Source organism: Halichoeres trimaculatus, unplaced genomic scaffold (genome assembly GCF_033239565.1).
Source record: "Halichoeres trimaculatus isolate MK-OKI-2021-1 unplaced genomic scaffold, fHalTri1.1 fHalTri1_scaffold_9, whole genome shotgun sequence".
NCBI classification, from domain to species: domain Eukaryota; kingdom Metazoa; phylum Chordata; class Actinopteri; order Labriformes; family Labridae; genus Halichoeres; species Halichoeres trimaculatus.
This window is the reverse complement of record NW_027437188.1, coordinates 6,996,136-7,017,512: the sequence shown is the minus strand read 5'-3', so window position 1 is coordinate 7,017,512 and position 21,377 is coordinate 6,996,136. Positions and strand designations below refer to the sequence as shown.

The 21,377-nt window shown below is 40.6% G+C and overlaps 1 protein-coding gene across 2 annotated transcripts in view; it reads right to left on the bottom strand.

Annotated features, from left to right (window-relative positions):
- lsamp (limbic system associated membrane protein) overlaps window positions 1-21,377 on the bottom strand; it is a 687,086-nt gene that overhangs the window by 4,797 nt on the left and 660,912 nt on the right. For both annotated transcript variants that reach the window (XM_074679520.1, XM_074679519.1), the window contains one exon: window positions 6,306-6,454. In XM_074679520.1, coding sequence (XP_074535621.1) covers window positions 6,306-6,454 — 149 coding nt within the window. The remainder of the gene's footprint in view (window positions 1-6,305; window positions 6,455-21,377) is intronic.

Genomic DNA, 21,377 nt, shown 5'->3' with positions numbered 1-21,377 from the left:
AAATGGGAAAAATCTCTTAACTGTGATGAAAGCATTGATGGGCTGAAGAAACAAAGAAGAGCCCAAACCACAAACAGATATTTTGTGAGTCACAGAGAACACAAGGGGAAACAAAAATAGATACTAGGGGATGCTAAAAATGATCAAACATGCCTGTTACACTGGGGGAAAACTAGGGCTGCGTCTGAAACCATTCTCTAAATTACTCCTCCTGACTTTTTATTTACAATTTTGCTCAAGAGTACTTTCTGGTGAGTTCATAGTTTTTTCTGCACTTTGTTGAATCACTCCTGTCCTTTTCCCTTCAGCAGATTACATGATGATATAGTGTAAAGTGCTTCCTTTATAACTGTTTGTCCAGCAGTTTCTCCCAGGATGCACTTTAGGAGTCACTTTAAAGGCTGTTATAACGCTCAGGGTACATTTGGACGGCATCTGAAACTGCAGTACAAACTGACTGTTGTGTTTTATAAACTCAATCATGGCAAACACAATCATCTGAGAGATTTAGAATCTGAGGATGACAGACACTATCTCTTGGCTCCCAGGCAAGTTGGTGGATATCTGATGATGGACATCACAAAAGCTGATCTTCTTTTCCAGGAGCTGGTCATTGTTTTATTGTCCAACTGTCAGTCAGAAAAGGAGTCCAAGATGCATGAAGATAAATAAAATCTGCATGGGCAGCCATTTCTTTATTGGTTATTGTCAGTGAGTGTCTGCAGCCTTTAGCTCTGCTCCATGTATGGAGATGTCCTAAAGGTCATTTCTTTAAAGGAATCCAAACCCTGCTCTTACACACTGTGTGATGGATCACGGTAAAGTTGAGGGAGAGGATACCGCCTTTGTCCTCTTGAAGTGATCCGAACTTAGCACGGCATGTAAGGATACTTGTATTGGATAGATTATTTCTTTGTTGTAACAATATGTTTTTGCCATAAATCTTTTATTATTGAAAAGTCTGTTTTTTCCCCTCTAAATGAGGCCACATTTGTAAGGAGCATGCGTTTGTTAGATGAGCAGCAGAGCTAAATTCAGTGCCAAACACATTACTCTGCTGTTGCTACTGACTCTTGTTTTGAGCGTCTGGTACCCCCAGGTGTTGATAATTAGGGTCTGATTGGCACCTGATTGTCAACACCTGTGAGCATGGGCCCTGCTACACTAGTCAGTAAGGCTGTTCTCCAAACCACCTACTCTAGTAGGGACTACTGTTTTGGCCAAAATTCAGTAAGTAGAATAGAATAGAATAGAGTTGTTGTTTTTTTTTGTAGTAGTAGGTAGTATGCAAATCCCTGGATGTCTTATACAACGGACCAGTCTACCTGGCATTCTGTTTCCCACAATGCACAGAGCTAACACTGTTTGTCTTCGTGGGAGGCAGGTTTTGGTGACTTTCCACCATCTACTGGAATAAGTCAGCATTATAACTACAATACAACAACACTAAGGTGAGACAGTCGGTGAGATAGGAGTAAAGGAATAAGAAAGAAATGCAAGTAAATCTTGTCACTTCCAGTCGTAAAAGAGCTGTTTACCTTTACAAATTCATCAAAGCACATATCAACCACTAATTCACTTTTTAAACCATACATGAATTATATAGAAGTGTTTTTTCCATCAGCTGTAAAAATAAAAAGTTAATCCCTTTCAGATTTATTTTCATTAAATGATATAATTTTTGGTGTAAGATTTAAAATCAAATATGATGCTGCTGCTGTGGTACAATTAACAAAATAACTAAATTGCCAAGATCTACCTAAAGTTTGTGTTACATTTATAGTAAAGGCAAAATAAAATCCATCACTTGCTGCTCCATTTTCCAAAACTAAAAAAACAGAGTAGTATACGACAAAAGAAACCCAACAAAAAATACATACTAAATACTACATGCAAAAGCACAAGGCAGTATGCAGTGTCTACCACATACTACATTCACATGTAGTATGTAGGCAGTTTGGAAAACAGCCTCAGTGTCTGCTCCAAGAAGTGGCCACAGGCCACGTATCTGATCTAGTCAAGGCTCGTGCCTCAACTTAAAGCTGGTACTCTGCAAAACCAAGTTGTGGCATTACTTTGAGTAATCACTAATACCATCTCAACAGTGAAGGCTCAGGCTGTTTTCCAAACTGCCCATGATATACAACATGTGAATGAAGTATGTAGGCACTACATACTACCTATTGCTTTTGCACGTACTACATACTACAAGTAGTATGTAGTATGCCTGTTCTGTTGGGTCTGTTTTGTAGTATACTACTCTTGGTTCAATTTCAGAAATCGAAAGCTTATGGATTTTTTTTTGCCTTTTTTTCTAAATGTGCAAAACAGATTATGGGTAGATCTTATCATTTCAGTTATTTTGTTAACCATATAACAGGAGAATCATCATGTTTAATTTTTAATCTTACACAAAAAATTACATTGTTTGTTAAAAAAAAAAAATCTGGAAGGGGATAACTTTATATTTACAGCTGATAGATAAACCCCTTCCATAAAATCCATGTGGTTTAAAAAACAGTGCATTTGTGGTTTATATGGGCTTTAATGAATTTAAAGATGTAAACACCTCTATTATGACTAGAAGTGTAAAGATTGAACAGTTAGTGCGTCCCAAATCGCATACTTCCATACTCAAATACTCAAAATTTTGAGTATACTGCGTCAAAATGAAAAACAGTATGCATAGTATGCGAAAAATGAGTATGCAAAAGTACCAGGATGATGTACTCAAATCGGCCCGGATTTTGAGTATGCAGCTGTGGACACTTAACGCACTCATTTCATCCTCTGGCAGCAATGTATAAATGTAAGTTATTGATGTTGTTTTTTACACGTGTTGTTTCCACTAAGCACCATCAGCTGTTGACGTTGTGTATGTGGTGTAACTTGTTTTTGTTTGTTTTGTTCTGCGAATGATAGGCTATGCCAGTGTTTCTCAAATCTGGTCCTGGGGACCCCCTGCCCTGCATGTTTTAGATGTTACCCGACTCCAACACACCTGATTCAAATGATCAGCTCGTCATCGAGCTCTGCTCGAGCCTGATAACGAGCCATTCATTTGAATCAGGTGTGCTGAAGTGAGGTAACATCTAAAACATGCAGGGCAGGGGGTCCCCAGGTCCAGGATTGAGAAACACTGGGCTATGCTAATGCTAGTTCAGCTAACAGCTATCTCAAATGCCAAAGCTCATTGGGCTAACAGTTACCGGGGCCCTAGCATTACCCGGTGAACCAGGTAAATATAATAACAAGCGGGTTAGACCCTGCACAGTGAATACATGACCAGAAGCACCACTCAGACATTTAATTTGTGGATGTATTTTAACTGCCACAGCGCCCCGGTAGCTCTCTTGGTAGCTTCAGTCAGCTGCACCGACCCCCATTAATAAACTCTACACCGCTGATCATGTTATTAGCTGTGTTTAATATACTACTGAAAAGGCTTTGAAAATTTGCTGCCAAATAGTGGCGGTGTTTGGCGGAAACGCGCTGGAAGCCGGTCACAATTAGACGTAGAAGAAGAAGAGGTCGACATCATGTCATCATTCCCGGTAGGTACGGCGCTCGGCAGTATGCGATTTGGGACAGCACTACACCCTCAAAATTTGCGCACTAAGCTAGTGAGTATGTAGTATGCTTAGTACACTCAATTTGAAAATTTTGAGTACACAGTATGGAAGTATGCGATTTGGGACACACTAAGTGTTTCCGTCTTATCACTTCATTTCTATTTCACAGACCATTGAACTTTAGTTGTTGTTGTATTGTAGTTGTACTGCCAACTCATTCCAGCAGTTGGCGCTAATTCACCAAATCCTGCTGTTCGCATGGACAAACAGCCTTAGCACCATCATTTTTTGGGAGACAGTATGCCAGGTAGACTGGATCAGTAACAACAAATCTTGGGATTTTTGGCATACTGCAGATTTTGCAACTTTTGTATACTACCTACTACATACTGAATTTCGACCAAAATAGTAAGCACCAACAGTAAGCAGTAGTAAGCAGTAACAGTAGTAGGTGGTTTGGAAAACAGCCTTAGTTCCACATAACAAAGGATTTCAAGGCTAGGCTGAGAAGCGGGCGCCTCAAGAAGAAGACACCTGGAACCAAACCAAATGAGAAAGAACCAATATTTCCTGGTTTTTTTTTAATGAAGTTTAGATTTTAATCAATGTAATTTGTCAGGCATAAATCTGTCACTAGACTTGGATATCTGCTTGGCAACCTGTGATGTGGATTTTTTCTTTAAACCAAGTCATGTTAGGCATTTTTACAGATCACATTATCTGGGCATGATGTTCCAGGCTGGCAGTGAATATTAACACCAATTGGATCTGCAATTTTTGAAATTTCCACTGTTATGTTAGCACCAAAGTTTTCCTCTGTAGGACCCTGTGACACTCAGATCTGTGGGTCACAACCTTGTAAATGTTCCACACACCAGACTCAAAGGTGGAGACTGGTGGAGACTGAGGCTTTGAGTTTGCGGTGCTGAGATCATGGAACAATCTCTCACAGACCCTGAGAGCTGCTACATCTATCACTGATTTTAAAAAGCTACTTAAAACCCACCTGTTCAGGTAAGTAATTCTGTGACCCTGCTGACCAACTTGCTGATAATATTCTTTTTATAAAAACATGCTGCTCACGTGTTTTATGACTTGATTATGACTTGCTTAAATTCTGAAAAGCACTTTGTGAGTTTTCTCTGTGAAAAGTGCCATACAAATAAACGTTACTTACTCAATCACAAATAAGAAACACTAAAAAAAGAGAGCCGGGCAAATACACATTTCTGTGACTAGTTTGAAATTGTTCAGCTTTGAAGCTTAAGTCATGAAACAGCTTTAAGTACGGTGAAACTAGGGTGACCAAGCGTCCTCTTTTGCCCGGACATGTCCACTTTTTACGTCCTGTCCGGGGTGTCCGGGCGGGTTTAATAAATTCACGAAAATGTCCGGTGTTCACCGATTTTCATAGGACCATTACGCGCGTCCGTAAATTGACCGCCGCTTGCAAACAATACTATCATGCGCATCACTTACCGAGAGGCTGCCTTGTGGGCAGGTCTGCTCTGCGCGTGCACACACACGCATAAAGAGTGAGAGGGTCAGAGAGAAGGCGAGAGAGAGAGACACAGACGGAGAGCGGAGAAGACGGGGCTGTTTAGACAGTGGAGCTGTATTGCACGGAAGATGCCTAAGCTTAAGTGCAGCTTCACAGATGAACTGCAAAAAAAAATTTCCGAAATACCGTCCCGGTCGGGACAAGTGGGAGGCGGAGTGAACCGTGTGCAAAGCTGGCACATATGTCTCAGTGTCCAACAAAGGTGCTGGAGATCTCAAAGCTCACATGGACACCGAAAAACATGACATGACAATGGCATTTCATACTGTAAAACACCACAACAGCAACAGGTCCATGGATTGTACCAGTGCCTTGCTAAAAAAAGACATTTCCTGACTCTGACGTTGCTAAAAAGTTTAGGAGTGCTGGCACCAATGCCCGGTACCTGGCAATCGGTACCAGTGCTCAAAGGTACAAATTTTCGGTACTCTTTTGTAGTTATGTGGTAAAAAATATCAATTTCTTTAACAATATATATATATATATATATATATATATATATATATATATATATATATATATATATATATATATATATATATTTTTTTTTTTTTTTTTCAATTTAACATATATATCCTTCAGTATATACCCTTGCAATGCTGTGTTCATGTCCATCATGGAAAATCGACTATTCTTTCACTTCCTCACAGTCACAAGGATGTGTTCAGGTACCCAAACGTGGTACCTTTTGATTTTACATGAATCGGTACTCTGTACTTTTGACAGAATTCGGTCGGTACCTTTAGAAGTACCTGATTCGGTACCCATCTCTAGGTGTAATAGCCCCCCATTCTGTTGAAGTCACTCATGAAGCACTCAAAAAAATCCAGTACTGTGGTGTTTCCACAGACGGGAGTAACCACGGGGCAGTGAAAATATTAAGAATATAAGAAGCCTGTCTGAATTTGTGCCTCGAGGCCGGTGCCGTTGTCCTCGTTTTTGGAAATCAAAATATGGTCACCCTAGTGAAACTAACAGCTGGCTTTCAAAGATTCAATGCAGAGCTAAGCTGACAATAATAGCACCTAAAATGATTCAGTCCACACAACTAAACATGGCATAAAGATGTAGAGGTGATTCTGGAAGCTTCTTCTTATATTTAATGAACAGTAATTATACTACTTCAGGTTTTATCATGAGATACATCACATAACAGTAGTGTAAATACTCACTGTAGAGGAAAAGACTGGCATTCTGGACGCCCAGCCGATTGGTGGCCACACACGTATAGTTCCCATAATCCTCTTCAGTGACATTGGCAATCATGAGAATAGTGGTAGTGCCAAGGATCTGGATATTGATGCCCTGGGTGTTGGACAGCCTGGAGAGGAGAGGCAGACTGAAGTGAGACCATTTCAAGTGAATTGCAAAGTAATGAAAACTTGAGTTAGCGCCAGGAGGGAGTTAATGACATTTTGGGCTAAAGAATAAAGTCTGCAGCATGTGAACCGGTAAATGAGAAGAGACACTTCACCAGAGTTTAATTAACCGGCAAAATTACAGATTCTTTACAACATGGGAATAGAAATGAGCTTGATGCCACATCTAACTAAAATATACATTATTGCAGCCTTTAAAGCAAGGAAACACATGGCATTGCTCAGAACAGGATTCAGCCGCTTTCTTAACATGCTTTCACATGTTCCAGGCATAATACTGCATCATATTAATGACAAAAAACAAAGGAATTTCCATAAATCTCTCCATAAATAAATGCAGATGGACATGGACATTCTAAATGTCCATGTAATTTGGTTGGTATTAAGCAACACCATTCAAGGGGATATTAGTTTTATATACGCTTACTGCCCACTTTATTAGGTACACCTTGCTAGTACCATGTTGGACTCCTTTTTGCCCTCAGAACTGCCTTAATCCTTCATGGCATAGATTCAACAAGGTACTTAAAACCTTCCTCAGAGAGTTTGGTCCATATTGACATGATAGCATCACACAGTTGCTGCAGATTTGTTGGCTGAATATCCATGCTGAGAATCTCCAGTTTACCCACATCCCAAAGGTGCTCTATTGGATTGAGATCTGGGGACTGAGGAGGACATTTGAGTACAGGGAACTCATTGTCATGTTGAAGAAACCAGTCTGAGATGATTCCAGCTTTATGACATGGAGCGTTATCCTGCTGGAAGTAGCCATCAGAAGATGGGTACACTGTGCTCAAAAAGGGATGGACATGGTCAGCAACAATACTCAGGTAGGCTGTGGACTTTGCTCATGTTGGTACTAAGGGGCCCAAAGTGAGCCAAAAAAATATCCCCCACATCATTACACCAGCAGCCTGAACTGTTATTTGGGGGCTTTTATGCCTTTAATTGGATAGTAGAGAGGACAGTAGATAAAGCAGGAAACAGGGAAAGAGTGGGCAGTGACATGCAGGAAAGAGGCCACAGGCTGGATTAAAACCTGGGCCACCTGTGCATGGGCAAACCTCATGGAGTGCAACCTATACCACTAGGCCATCTGCGCTCTAAGGATCTGGGTTTTTAAAATTAAAACAGACTGAGAGGGGGGTCTGTTTTAATTAGACGACAGCAACACCTTTTGCTCAGAGTCTTACGCACACTGTCGTGAAGACGTACCTCTTAACAAGGCATGTGTTTGTTTTAAAATAAATAGAGATCAGATCTTCTTTTTAACCCTTTTTTCAAAAACTTTGTTCAAGACATTTTACCGAATACAACACAGCGAGGTAAGGTATTTATCAAAATTTACATAGCGCTGTTGTTTGAAACACAACAACAAGGAAACTTTGTACCGTAGTTTAGTAGCCATCTATATTTAGCACTCCTGGCTTCCAATACTTGGGTTTGCAGAGATAAACTTTACGTAAGAGGGTAAAGACAAAGCTACACACTTTTTTGTATTTCAAAAATATAAGTATATAAATGAAGAGTAAAAGTAACAGCTAAATTATGTTTTGAACTTATAAATTCCATTAAAGTTAGTCTAGCTAGTTTTAATAATAAATACATGTAATCTGTTCAACGTGCTCTCCTGTATGATGCCCTCTGATCTTGTGTGTATGCAGTACAGCACTCTTAAATCTGAGGCTGCCCCAAACGCAACTCTCACCAAACAGTGCGCAACCATGAATATAAATCTTGGACATTAAAGTGACCCTCTCATGTTCTTTCAACCATTATTGAAATATTTATTTTGCCACAAACTGGATTACAACTTTAACCAACCTGAATCATCAGAAACTCTAAGCTGCTAAGCTAACAGACTGTCCTGTTTTTGTTTTGACATTTATAGACCATATGTCCCTGGCAAGTTACCGTATGATTACCGTACAGTGCTAATGTTATTGCTGTAGTGTGTCTGCTTGTGCATGTGTTCTGTAATAAAGCCAAGTGTGGTTGTTGTTCAACATCAAAGTACCACACATTATTTTATTATCCTTTCATCACCTTTATTCCGTTGCCACACCAAATGCGAACTCACAAATTTAATTACGTGAAACGCCTGTAACGCACCGCGTAAACGCCAGAGTCTCAACGCTGGACTATTTTGACAAGCTGAGGGGCAAATGCGCATTAGCGCGGCACTGTGCAGGCGGAGTAGAGAGCCCATTCATTTAAAGACTGAAAGCCCAAAAGAGCAGCTGAAAAACAATGAGCTGTGGTTTCAAAAGCACGACAGGAGAGTGTGTGAAAGCTTTTGAGATCACAATCAAGACCTTCTGCCTCTCCCTGGTAATCAACCTCCACTGGTCCTGCCTGGCTGTTCCCTGCAATCTCATCCTCGACCCCCGAACCTCCAAACCCCCGAACCCCCGACCCATGTTCCCGGAGGTCTCCTTGGGGATAAAGAAAGGGTCGAGGAAAGAGAGGACTGCAGAGAACTTCCATCTTTTCCCTGGCTCTGCCCCTGCCCCGCTCTTTCCTCCTCTCTATCAGGCTCAAAACTCCACTGAGGAAAACACAGTCATACTCAGTGATAGCCCGTGCAGGCAACTCCAGCTGGAAACGAATATTTACAGAATTTACCTTTGATACCTGTCCCCTCAGCGACTTTCACCCAAGCCTGCTCCTTTTTTTCTGGTCTCTGTAGAGTACACACGTCGTATTGTATAACTCTGGATGATGGCACACCGCACAGATTATTTTCTCCCATCTCCCGGCGGGATTGGAGTTGGGGCAGGTGGCGGTTCCCCTCCAGGATCATCAAATCAATGACGTTGTGGGGGAATGTCATCGCTGATTGGCTGCCGCGGCACAGCCTTCACGTGAATTCGTGTCTAAAGTTCAATATTTTCAACTCGAGCGAATTCGCGTCTGCCGCCCAAACGCCCAAAGCGCGCCGTCCTGGGCGAATCAGCGTCTAAGCGCGTCTTTGCATTGACTTTCTATGCAAATTTGCGTTTGGTGTGGCCGTACCATTACAAGTTTGGGTGCATTTAGAACACTTGGCTTTGCTGACATATTACTGTTCTGCAATTTTTGCTCAATTACAGCTAAATTATCTGTTGAGAAGATCAGATGAAATGCCAATCACCAATCAATCAGAAAATGCCAAAAACTGGCCTTGGTCTGATACTTGTGATCAGCATCAGGACATCACTCATCACAGCTTTGGCAGTGCTGATAGTTGGGTTACAACATATAAGACAACTGCTGCTGATGAAGGTTTCTCAAACAGGCAATTTTTTAGAAGTTATTTTGGGTATTTTTTTTTCCCTGTATTTTGATGGAAAACCTAAAGAGAGTGGGGAATCACGTCAAGATCAAGTAAAACTTTAACCTTGGACAAGGACTGCAGTCTCCATACATGAAACTACACGAAACCAGCATTTTTTTTTTTTGTCAGCCCATCTGTACATCATTAAGACTTTACTTAATCAACACTGGTTACATCAACAGCCTGTTTACATAACAGAAAAAAATAATTGACCATCTGCCACATATTTGTGATGAGGTGCAAAGAAAGAAAAATAATTCTATAAACTAGTTAATATTCATTAAACATATGTTTGCTGTTTTCCATAAAAATATATATAAGTGGTAATTGGTTGACAATTCATTTTTCTGTATATATCATTATACAAGTGCAGCTAAAAGTCTGTTCTGACTCAAGGGTCAATGTTTGGTCAAACAACAGCGCTGGATTGACTCCCTGAGATGGATCACATGATTAATCTCTCCTCAGCTCAGCAGCCATTACTAAATTTGTTTACCTCTCCTCTTAGGGGAAAACAAATATTCATCCCAAAGTTGTGATTTCAGCAAATTCAAGACCTATTACTTTTGTGTTGATGAGGAGACAATAGGTTTCCTGGGCTCATAATGCAGAAGTAGGTGTCTGTGTGTTGAAAATAAAATATTCTCTTTAGAGACTCATTTCTAGTAGTTTCAGAGCTTTCCTGAGTATGTTGTCCTTAACAAAAAAAAGATGTAAAGGGTAATTCAAAAGTCTTCTTCTTCATATGAATGTAATTAAATTCCAGCAAGTTACCACAAAATGTATTCAATCTACAAGTTAATGATATTCACTACACTCTTCCTGAACTCCTCTGTGCATTATGTTAAATTTTTGCTATAAAACTTCATCACAGCTGTCATTGTTCTCTTTCAGTAACACTCAAGCATTAGCATGCCGCTGCAGTCCTCCTCTGCACTTCTGGGAGTCTTAATGACCACCAAACTTCTGACAATCAATTATGTCAACCTTCAACTTCCCTCAGCACAAATTAATCAATACAATTTGCTGACTCAGGCTGTATACCTCGCTGATGAACTCTTCCTTACATCATCACAACCAAATAAAACTCTTTTAATAACACCCTGCACATAATGGATTCCGCTTGTTCCGCGCTGATTGAGCCTTTTCGTTTCATGAATGAGGTGAAGTTCATTTAAGGCGCCTCAGCCTAATCCTGCTTAAGTCCGGGTAATGTGGTAATCTGAATTCGAGCAGGGGAGCAAGAAGTTTATGCTGACACATGCTCAGCTGATAGGAAGTATTAACATAAAAAGGAAAGGCGCACATCTCTGCACAGCATAATTTGGCTCAGTGGGGAGCAGGGACTTGATAAAATGCTGAGGTCTTTCCCGTTGGGACACCTTGGGAGTTAGTGCAGAGTGTGTGTGTATGTGTGTGTAGTTGTAAGCAAAAGAGTGAAGGAGAAGGGAAGTGTAGCAGCAGTGTCCTAACATCGTCTAGAAGCCATATCCCCCCCTCCAACGACAGGGCCCGCAGCAGGAATATTCTCCTGTGTCTTCATGAGAAGTGACTGCACTGTTAAAGAGGCCTGTTTGCACACTGAGCATGCTCAGAGACCCAGATATTACACCGCACCACAGGGAGCCCAAAGCGAACAGCTATTTTTACTACAGATTACAGCTGGTGATTGCAATGCAGTCACAGGGGAGTAAACTGATCTAAAGAGAGTCTCTTTTGTTTTCACAGTGAAGGGTTCAGGTTGGACTTCATTTTCACACATTTTCTGGGCTCAAATAATAAGAGAAAAGAAAGAGGAAGCTGAAATTTGAAGCAGAAGTAAGAGGAAACTGGGCCTCTGTCCTTTTTAAATGTGTCCCCTATTAGCATTTCTTGAACTTCACATTTCAGCTGCCCATTTAACTTAACATGTTGGCACACTCAGATCTGAAGCTGCAGACTTCTCCCACTTTTGGTTTCAAGTTCATCCTCAAATATTCTTCATCTCTGCCAGACTCACGTCTTCCCATAATAGATCTGAATACATTAACATGGAATTTGGCAGAAATCAAACCCCCTTCACCTTTTCAAGAGGGAGCTTTTTTCTGTGCTCTTATCATTACTGAATCACATTTCATATCCTTCCTTACAAATAGAGGGCAGCAGAGCTCTACTTTATACCTCCAGGGATCACTTCAACATGTATGAGCCGCTCTGCTACATTAAACCCCGTAAAGAAATGATTTGACCCCTGTATTTGGCGAAGGGCATGCAGTGGCCAGTGGAGATGAAAGACCAGGGCGAATCATCAGACGAACAGATTCGATGCTGTGGCGTGTGGGAGCATCTAAAGTAGGTTATCACTGCCAGGGAAAGTGACAGGCTGGTTATGATTCAAGGCTGGTGATAAATGAAATCAAGTGCAGAGTCCTGCTGGGACTTGTAACCCAGTGATGATTGAAAAGGGTCCAGTGGCTGAGACGGGCATGTATCAGCTCACAGGACAACAAACACTTCTTTCTGTCACGTCAGGGAACAGCGTGGTTTCAGTTTGATGTCTTTATAAACAGAGCCATGCACTGCACAAAGAGCACAAGAAACATTGTGATCCAGTTTTTGGAGACACTGATTGTTTCTACCGAAATAATCTGACTTGTGTTGAGTACTCAACATGTGGGGCATCTATGAGAGTTGGCGCAAACTGAAATGTTCATGTGTGACTTTAGAGTTACCTTTATGGCAACAAACATTGCATTACTCAGATTAATGGACTGAATTAAGGATTTTACCATCCAAGCTTATTCTTTTGGACTTTAAAATGTCTTGTTTAATACCTCAGAAACTTTTTTGGCAAACCCCAGACATTACGTTCCAAAAGCCTTGAAGCTGATAAATGTTTGACAATTTTCCCTGCCTTGTCCTAAAATTGATTAATACGTAACCAAAATATTTGGCAATTTTCTTTCTTTTTTTAAATTTAGAATCCATGACACTTTGTGTTACAGTCAGCATTACAGAATTGTTCAGTCATTATGGACTGTATAAAGGACAGAGAGCACAACTGTTCCCCAAAGTGAGGACAGGATTTAAAGCTCACCAGCTACAGCAAAAACATTTTGCTCAAATGTGACTTTTGTCCAGACGGCTATTTCTTACCTTACAGATTTAACTGCAAGTGTCCTTTTGTGACAATATCCAGATTGAATTTTTACCATGATATCAAAATGAAAGGATTTGACATCACTCGGTGAGTTTACTTGCAGCTTAAGAAGTTGGACTAGGAGCCTTGTCAGCACAAGATCAGACCAATAAGGTGCATGTTAACTGCTCAGTTGGGCCAAGACTGTGTTTGCTATTGGCCTGTGGTTAGATTTGTTAGGTACAGGTGCCATGGAGTGCCGAGAGGCCGCAGGTTTTCGTTCCAACTAAAAACTCCACCAGCTGATTTCACCGATTAGTCCCTCTCTCTGCTTGAAAGTGAGGTAATCAGTGAAATCACCTGGTGGAGTTTTTGGTTGGAACAAAAACCTTCAGCCTCTTGGCCCTCCATGGCAGGACTTTGACATCCCTGTTCTTGAGCATTCAGTAACCAGACAAGCAAAGAAGAGAGGGAACAGTGAGATAAATTGTTAACACAGTTAATTAACTTACTTAACAAAAAGAATCAGATCTGCTCCACTGTGAGCTGTACTGATCTGAGGCATCTTTTATGTAAGTTTAATATGAGATTTGCTCAGCACAATGAGTAAGGATGTTAGCAACTAGATCCCTTCATTGCAAAGTTCCAACATGATGTCAGCACTTACCAGTATTTTAGTTTCACTTTTGGAAGTTTTCTATAGTAATAGAGGGATTATTTGTTTATCAAAAACACCAAACGCGTGCAACTTGGGTGCAGAAGCACTGCAGAGTATAAGAGTTTGTCAACTTATGTGGTGGAGTTACCCACTAAAAAACACATTTTTAAACTAAATATCATCACATATACAGATGGTAAACAGCTCCCAGGTTTGTGAAATAGCAGTGAGTGAACAGAGGAGATCAGCAAGTGGACAGATATTAGGTGGACAGACTTTTTTAACAGAGAGATCCGGCGTGTAAACAGAGAGCAATTTAAACATACAACTGACACTCGATGCTAATGACTGCATTACCCTGGACACTTACCAGACTGTGACAGACACGGATGTAAACGTGTCAATAAATCAGAAACCCTACCAGACCAAAAAGAGCACACAGACTACTGAGTCTGAGACCCGGTTCATGATAAAACAACCAGAAAACTACGTCCAGAGAACTGCACCAGATCAGATAAAGACGGGACATTGAATTATTCACCTGCTGACGTCGCCGGTGTTTCAGTGTAAAGTGTGACCCTGTTAACTGGTGACTTTTGGCAGTTACTCACTGATACTGTCTGCTGAGAGTCACCAGTTAGCATGGTTGCTGTTGGCCCCAAAACACCGGTTGCTCTGTGGAGGTCAAAACTTGACTGCCTCTGTTGTGTAGAATTGTTTCTAAAAACTGACCACAGAACAACTGTATGTTTTTATGCTGATAACAGGTTGAATTTAGTGTTTAAAAAAACGCTAACTCGACTGAATGAATGGAGCTAAACGCTGCACGGTCAAAATGTGTGCGCATCATTTTGACGACATAAACTGATAAACCCTCTATACATACATATATAAAACTTAAACTACTGCTGGAAATATTTCCTGTTTCTCTTTGGGGGTCAACATGAAAACTGCAGATAAAAATAAAAATATATATATATGTATTTTGATATTTTTTTGCAGATGGATCCAGAAAACAGAGATGTTAACATGGAAAGTAAAAAATAACAACAGGATCCTTGAAGGCCTAAACAGTAAGCTCTCAATTCTGCAATGTGTTCATAACACAGTTACCTTGTGGGAACATGTGCATAGGTAATTACCATACAAGCAAAAGGTAATATCTTGATGGATTGGTGGTCACTACATTATCTTACGCACACTAGCTAATACCTTAATGAAAAATACAATTAACTTAAGGAAACAAGTAGGTCCCTGTGCTCACAAGTTTTAATCTTGTAGCCACAAGTCATTTTGTCTTGTGACAAGTTTATTATCATGTGCACACAATTTAATTATTTTGTGCTCCATTTTTAGTAATTTCACTTAAGGGGACTTTTGGGGCTCCACACATTATTTTCTGCTGTGGTGACTAAATCTAAATCTTAAGATGAGCAGGAGGTGGATTTTTTAAGAGAAATGAGACCCCTCTTTGTGCGAGCAGGTTGAGCTGTCCCAGCAGCTCAGTTTGTGCGCTCCAGCTTGTGCCAAACTGTTTGTTCAAACCGTGGAGTGTGTTTACCCTCTGTGTTTGGCTTGTTTGGGCAGGTGAGTGCTTTTTGAACCTGGCACGAGTGAACCCGTCTCGTTCCTGTTCCAAGAGAGTTGCTGATTTGTTTGGGGTAACATCAACCATGAGCAGGACATGAGGGTGAAAAGCTGGAAGTCGCCCAAATGAGACAGGACTGAACTGAGAGGCGAGGTTTTATCTCCAGCATGTAGAGCTGTCACATCATCAATTAAAACACTGGAGAGGTGTACTTTGGTGATGGATATTATTTTATGCTGGCTTACATCTGCACATTAACCAGTCAGAAACAAAGATGTTAAAACCACAACTGGAGATTAGGGAGAGCAGTGTCAAAACAGTGAGGCGGGATGACTACAAACACAAATCTGACATCTGAAGGGCATGAGTAATTATCAAATAAAACAAGACGGATTATTCTGTTGGTAGAAATACTGGAAAATTAAGGGAACAAATGAGGTTTTATTCAACAACGGACCAGAGCAGTCAGAAAACTAACTGTGGTTATGATGGTGTAACTACATATATCCATGTTTGAAGCTAAACATAGTGAGGGGTCTTTGCTTTGCCCCTTTCCATGCATTTTAGCAGCCAGCCAGTGTGTGAGGTTGCTAATGGTAAAGGTGTGAACCCAAGAGGTGAGAAAAACACCTCGTGGGGATCTGAGTTGACACATTACCCTGAAAAGTGTCAACACCTGGAAAACGGCTTGATGTCGAAGAAATGCAAAAGATTTTAGTTTGCATGGTCTGGTTAGCTTGAAATCAAGAAATTCCAAGAAAATAAAAGCCAATTTCTGCAAAGAGTTTTAAACTGGACTCAAAATTAACACTGAAGCCTTGAGGTTACCTAGAAAGGCAAGTTGAGAAAGCAGCAAGAATTTGTCCTCATATTGACTGTTAACATCTGTATTTGTTGCCACGTGGAGGGGGTCAGACGAGATAACTGAAACAGATAAAAACTGCTTTGTTCATATTTTTCATGTAACAGCTCAGTGGTAAGTGACTGACAGGTAAAGGCCTCAAGATATGATTCTTCATCAGACCATTTTACTTGAACACAAGAAAAACAGGACAGAGAAAAAATATGCAGCTTTGCCCACTTTGTCCACAGGGGGCGTCGTGTCACCACAGAGAAAAGTTCCTCATTGGTTCTGAGAGTGCTTATAATCAATTAGCATGGAGATCCATTCTGAACAGCCAATATACAGCTAAGTATTTTGGCTTAAAAAAATAAAATAAAACGAGGGTTATTTAAGTTATTGAAATTAGTCACTACAAAAGGTGCTTCTGTTCTAAATATTATGGTTGTTAGACCTATGTGCAACCAATGGGGCTACTCAGGTGGTGTCACTGGCAATGCGCACCAGTGTCACTTTTTCTACGTTTATGTCTCCTTGTGAGTGAATTTTGCCAGAAAGACCTTTTATAAACTGTTTATAACACAGCTCTGGCAATCATTAATAACATTTTACGATAACTGTTTACTTCTTTTGATAGCAGGCCAAGGTTTGCTAATCTCATCACAGTCTCAACTAGACTCTGAATGTGTCAATATATGGTCAAACCCATTTAGACCAGATGAGACATTTATGCGTTTTTACCTTTAAAGCCTGGATTCAACATGTTGGTCATTTCAGACGATGTCATCATTTACAAGAGACTTGGCTCATGCAATGTACCATGATTCACTGCAATACACATAGCAGGAATGATGTGCATGAGTTGGGATTATTTTTTGAACGCATGTGGAGGGATTGGAAAGTGTGTGTGAATTTTTCATTCTTTTAACAACCAGCTTTTTGACAGCTAAGTCACATCCAGTCTGAAAAAAAGGATGGACAGGCATATTTGTTTTTGCTATGTGGCTTGAGCCTTAAAGGTATATAAGCGTAAATGTGCATCTGGTTTAAATGGTTTAAGGGTCCTATATTATGCAAAAATCTCTTTATTAAGTCCTTTAGTGAAATTTCCTCCCAGGCAACAAAATGTGATATTTAATGACAAAACCTGTATGTAGTGGTGCTTGTGAATGTAAAATTCTGACCTGAAACAAGTTGTTTGGATTTGGGGGATTTGCCGATGTCAGCGATTCCCTTTTTTGACCAATCAGGAGCAAGTCTGGCCTAATTGTTCCACCGCAGCAGATACCCCCAAACCCCCTCCCCGCCCACTCCCCTCCCCCACAGCCACATAGTTCCATGCACAAGCTTCCCACCTTGGAAGAAGACAAGACTAAATGGCTAGAGTTCATTCATCAAGGAAATGTGCCAGCTACACTCAGTAAAACTGTGCATGTGTGCTTGTCTCTGTGACTGCTTTTCCAACTTTGGACAGTACAACAGAGGGCTAGTGAATAGACTGGTCCTGAATCCAGGCGCATTACCAACCACCTGCAAACAAACCTGGGACACTGGAAATGTAAGTATTTAAAATGCTGTGTGCTGTGGAGCAGATGTAAGAGCTTTTCCTCAGTGTCCCCCCTGTCTCTGTGTTAGCTTCAGGATGCTAACTTTAGCTGCGGTTAGCCTGTTGTTTTAGCCTGTAATGTTACGGTAAACGAGCCTCGCTGTTTTCTAAACATTGTGCACTCTGAGCTTGTGGCGCCGCTCTCAGTGAAGCGGAAGAGCGAGGCGGTATCAGCGGTGGCTCATTTACATATGAATATGAATTTTTCTCCTGATTTTATACATCAGTGATGTTGTGAAGTTAATGAATAGATGATAACAGTGAAACATCTTGATGTCAATAGGACAAATATTTTACCATTGAAATGTTCAGTCACAAGTATATTGAGCCCCCTTTTTAATGTGAAATAAGTAATGTGTTTAAGATTTGTGAAAGGTCATTTTCAATACATCTACATTGTGACAGCTCGAGTCTTAATTTGTGCCGTCTGTCAGGCCTGGGATGAGCAGCTACAGCCTTAAACTTTTCCCTCCTTGTCTTGTTAGTGCAGCCACCAAGTCAATACTGAAGACCTGCTCTCAAATAAGGTGGGCAACATTAAAAAGTAAACCAGAGTCTTTCAACTACCTCATGGAGCTGCAGTTATCCGCCCTGCAACGGCACCAAAAACCTGCCGGCAGAATCAATAGTTACCCCGAACAAATGAGCTGACTCCGTCCACCTCCACCTGAATCCCTTGTTTCAAACTTTACAAAGAGCTTTCTGTGAAACTGTTTGTCTGACACTGCCCTGAGTGCCATCCACACTCAATAGCCTCTCTTGCTCTCTTTTTCTTTCAGGTGTTGATGAGGTTAACCTGATTAAAACGGGATCTATAACAGGAAGAACACCTCAACAGTCTGGTAAATAAGACACAGCAGGCTACAGTGCATTTGTTTTGATATTTCCAGAGGGGACTTTGAAATTAACCAGCCAAGTGATGATAAATGATATTATTATGGTGCATTAACATTATCATCCAAGGAGAAAGGACAATAACACTCTGCGCTTGCACAGAGGGAGCAGCACACTTCAACAGGCATATAGCCAAAGTCCTCCCGGGGACAAAACAACGGAGATAGATGGTGTACGGGAACGACAGATAATGCAAAGCATTCCAGAGACCATAAATCTTTTTTCTCAAGCACGGGGTGATAGGCCTATTACTTAAGAGACCATATCAGAGATAAAAGTTGTGACATTACGGAAATATTCTTCTCCCAATCATGGGTGAGTTTTTACTGCTGTAGTCTGAAGTCATGTCTGTGCTCTATGAGCAATTTTTAATCTTTAGCAGATTCCATTAAATAACTTCCATTCCCAAACTAACTCAGGTGGTGAGTTTGAAAATCTCCACTTATTTAACGACAAGTGTCACAGGGGTAGAAGAGGGCTGTTTTTGCCTGTGAATGTCATCACACTTCCATTTTCTTAAAGTGTTTCTCTTAGATCCATGCACAGCACTTAAATTGATAGCCTCCCGATGAACAGCTGTGTCTCGTCACACTTTTTTCCTTTTTGTGCAGTTTTCACAGGGGACAGTACAGCGAGGGAAGCCAGATTTTCATTTCAGTGGAATAACTTGAGGTATGAGAAAAGGGTTGCTGGATTTTCAATGACTACAGTTTATAAATGGCACACAGGAGAGCGCCCGATCTGTTCTCCCGTTTTGTCTCTCCTCACAGAAAATCAGAGAATCCTCACACAGCAATGCTCAATTAAGAGTTCAATAAAAGCTGAGTGATTAAGTGGGTGATTAGTCATTATCAAACCACACAGATGATGTCATCAAATTAACATTAGGATGTGACAATGGGACCACGGCTAGGGCAGATTTGACAAAGGGATCAAAGGGATTCATTATAACCCTGGGTAAAAAGATAGGAAGCACGTCTGGCACCAGTAAAAAGTGATGAAACAGCTGCCACAACTAGCAGAAAGAGAGGGAACTGCAGAGAAGAAAGCACATGAAAGAATGGAGCAGCTCTGGCAGGGAACATTTCAACAATGACTTTCAGTTTGGAAGACTGCAGGCTGGACCTGAGCGCTAACAGACAACTTCAAGCACATATGGTGTTCATGAAATCAGGAAAATGACCTTTAAGGGTCTCTACCTGTGATATGGAGAGCTCACAGCAAGTGTTCTGTCCTACCACCAGTGGCGGCTGGTGGAGTTTTATCCAGGGGGGGCTATGACTCCAAAACAGACATATACTAATGAGCAAGCAAACGTGCTAGGGTATCACACCTGCGTATTTACATCAATGAAAACAAAAAAAGCAACATTGTACTGTTTAGGTCCGGGCTCTTTCACATTCACCTTCTCCTGATACTTTCTCCTCTCAAAAGGTAACGCTATGAGCGACTTCACTGTGTTATTTATGTTTTCTCTCTCCATTTTACGTCTACGTCTGTTTGTCTCCTACCCCCGCGGCTCCAACTGTCTATCAACTGCACTTTATAACAGAAGGCTGTGACGTCGTATCCATAGCGGGAGAGTAGAGGTGTGCAAATCCAGCTGCATTCAGCTCTGGGCACAAGAAAGGTGCGCCCCGACATGGTCCTATCTCTTGTATTGAAGAGGAGCCTCTGCGCATGTACAATTTATAACGAGGGTCTATGGCCAAAGATTTCTGCACCCCGGGGCGGAAAAACGTCACCTATCAGATAACACAGATGAATTAAAAAAATGTACTCATCATGAAATATATAATATTCATTGTGCAAATTTAAATAAATATATTACTACATTACAAGGACATTATATTTTATTATTTATTTTTCTTTTTTAATGTCTCATTCTTCAAGGTAATGTTGACGGCAATGACGGTGGGGTGACGCCCTCTATTGGCCAGCCACCACTGCCTACCACTAAACTACTATTGCTCTTTAAAGAACAAGGACTGTAGAGGAGTTATTAAGGTGTTATATAATCTATTCTTGCCTTTATCTGCTCCCTCCCTAATGACCATTAGGTCTCAGTGGGAAGATGATCTGGCAGTTAAGTTTACCGATGATACTTGGAAAGCTATTCTTCAAAGGGTTCATACCTCCTCAAATTGTGCTAATCATGGACTCCTACAGTTTAAAGTTTTACACTGGCTCCATTTATCCAAGGAGAAACTGGCCAAAATATATCCGGGGGTAGATCCAATATGCAACAGATGCAAAACCGTGACTGGCTCCCTCATCCATACTTTTTGGACATGCCCTAAACTACATAGCTATTGGATATTTATATTTAATACTTTCTCTGTGGTCTTTGGATCAAAAATAAGCCCCTCTTCACTGATCGCAATTTTTGGAGTTGTTCCAGAGAACACGCATATCCCTGGACATTTCTCTGATGCTATTGCCTTTGCTGCTTTAATTGCCAAGCGACTTATTCTTATGAAATGGAAAAAGGAGGCTTCCCCTACTCATGATTTGTGGATTGCAGAACTTATGAGGTATATACACATGCAGAAAATAAGGTGTACACTAGGTGGTTCTACAGGAAATTTTTACAAGACATGGCAGCCATTCTTAACATATATGAAAACTCTGAAGTTGTGTACCTTGTGATTGACTCATTTTGATGCCCCTTTTCATTTATCTATTTATTTTCTATCATTATTATTATTTGTTTATTATTATTTTGATTTTTTTTATGATTATTCTTATAATTTATTACTTACAATTAATTTTGCATATATTATCATTATTATTTTAAACCTGTTTATTTGTCTGTGTGTAGGTTTGCTTGTGTATATCTTT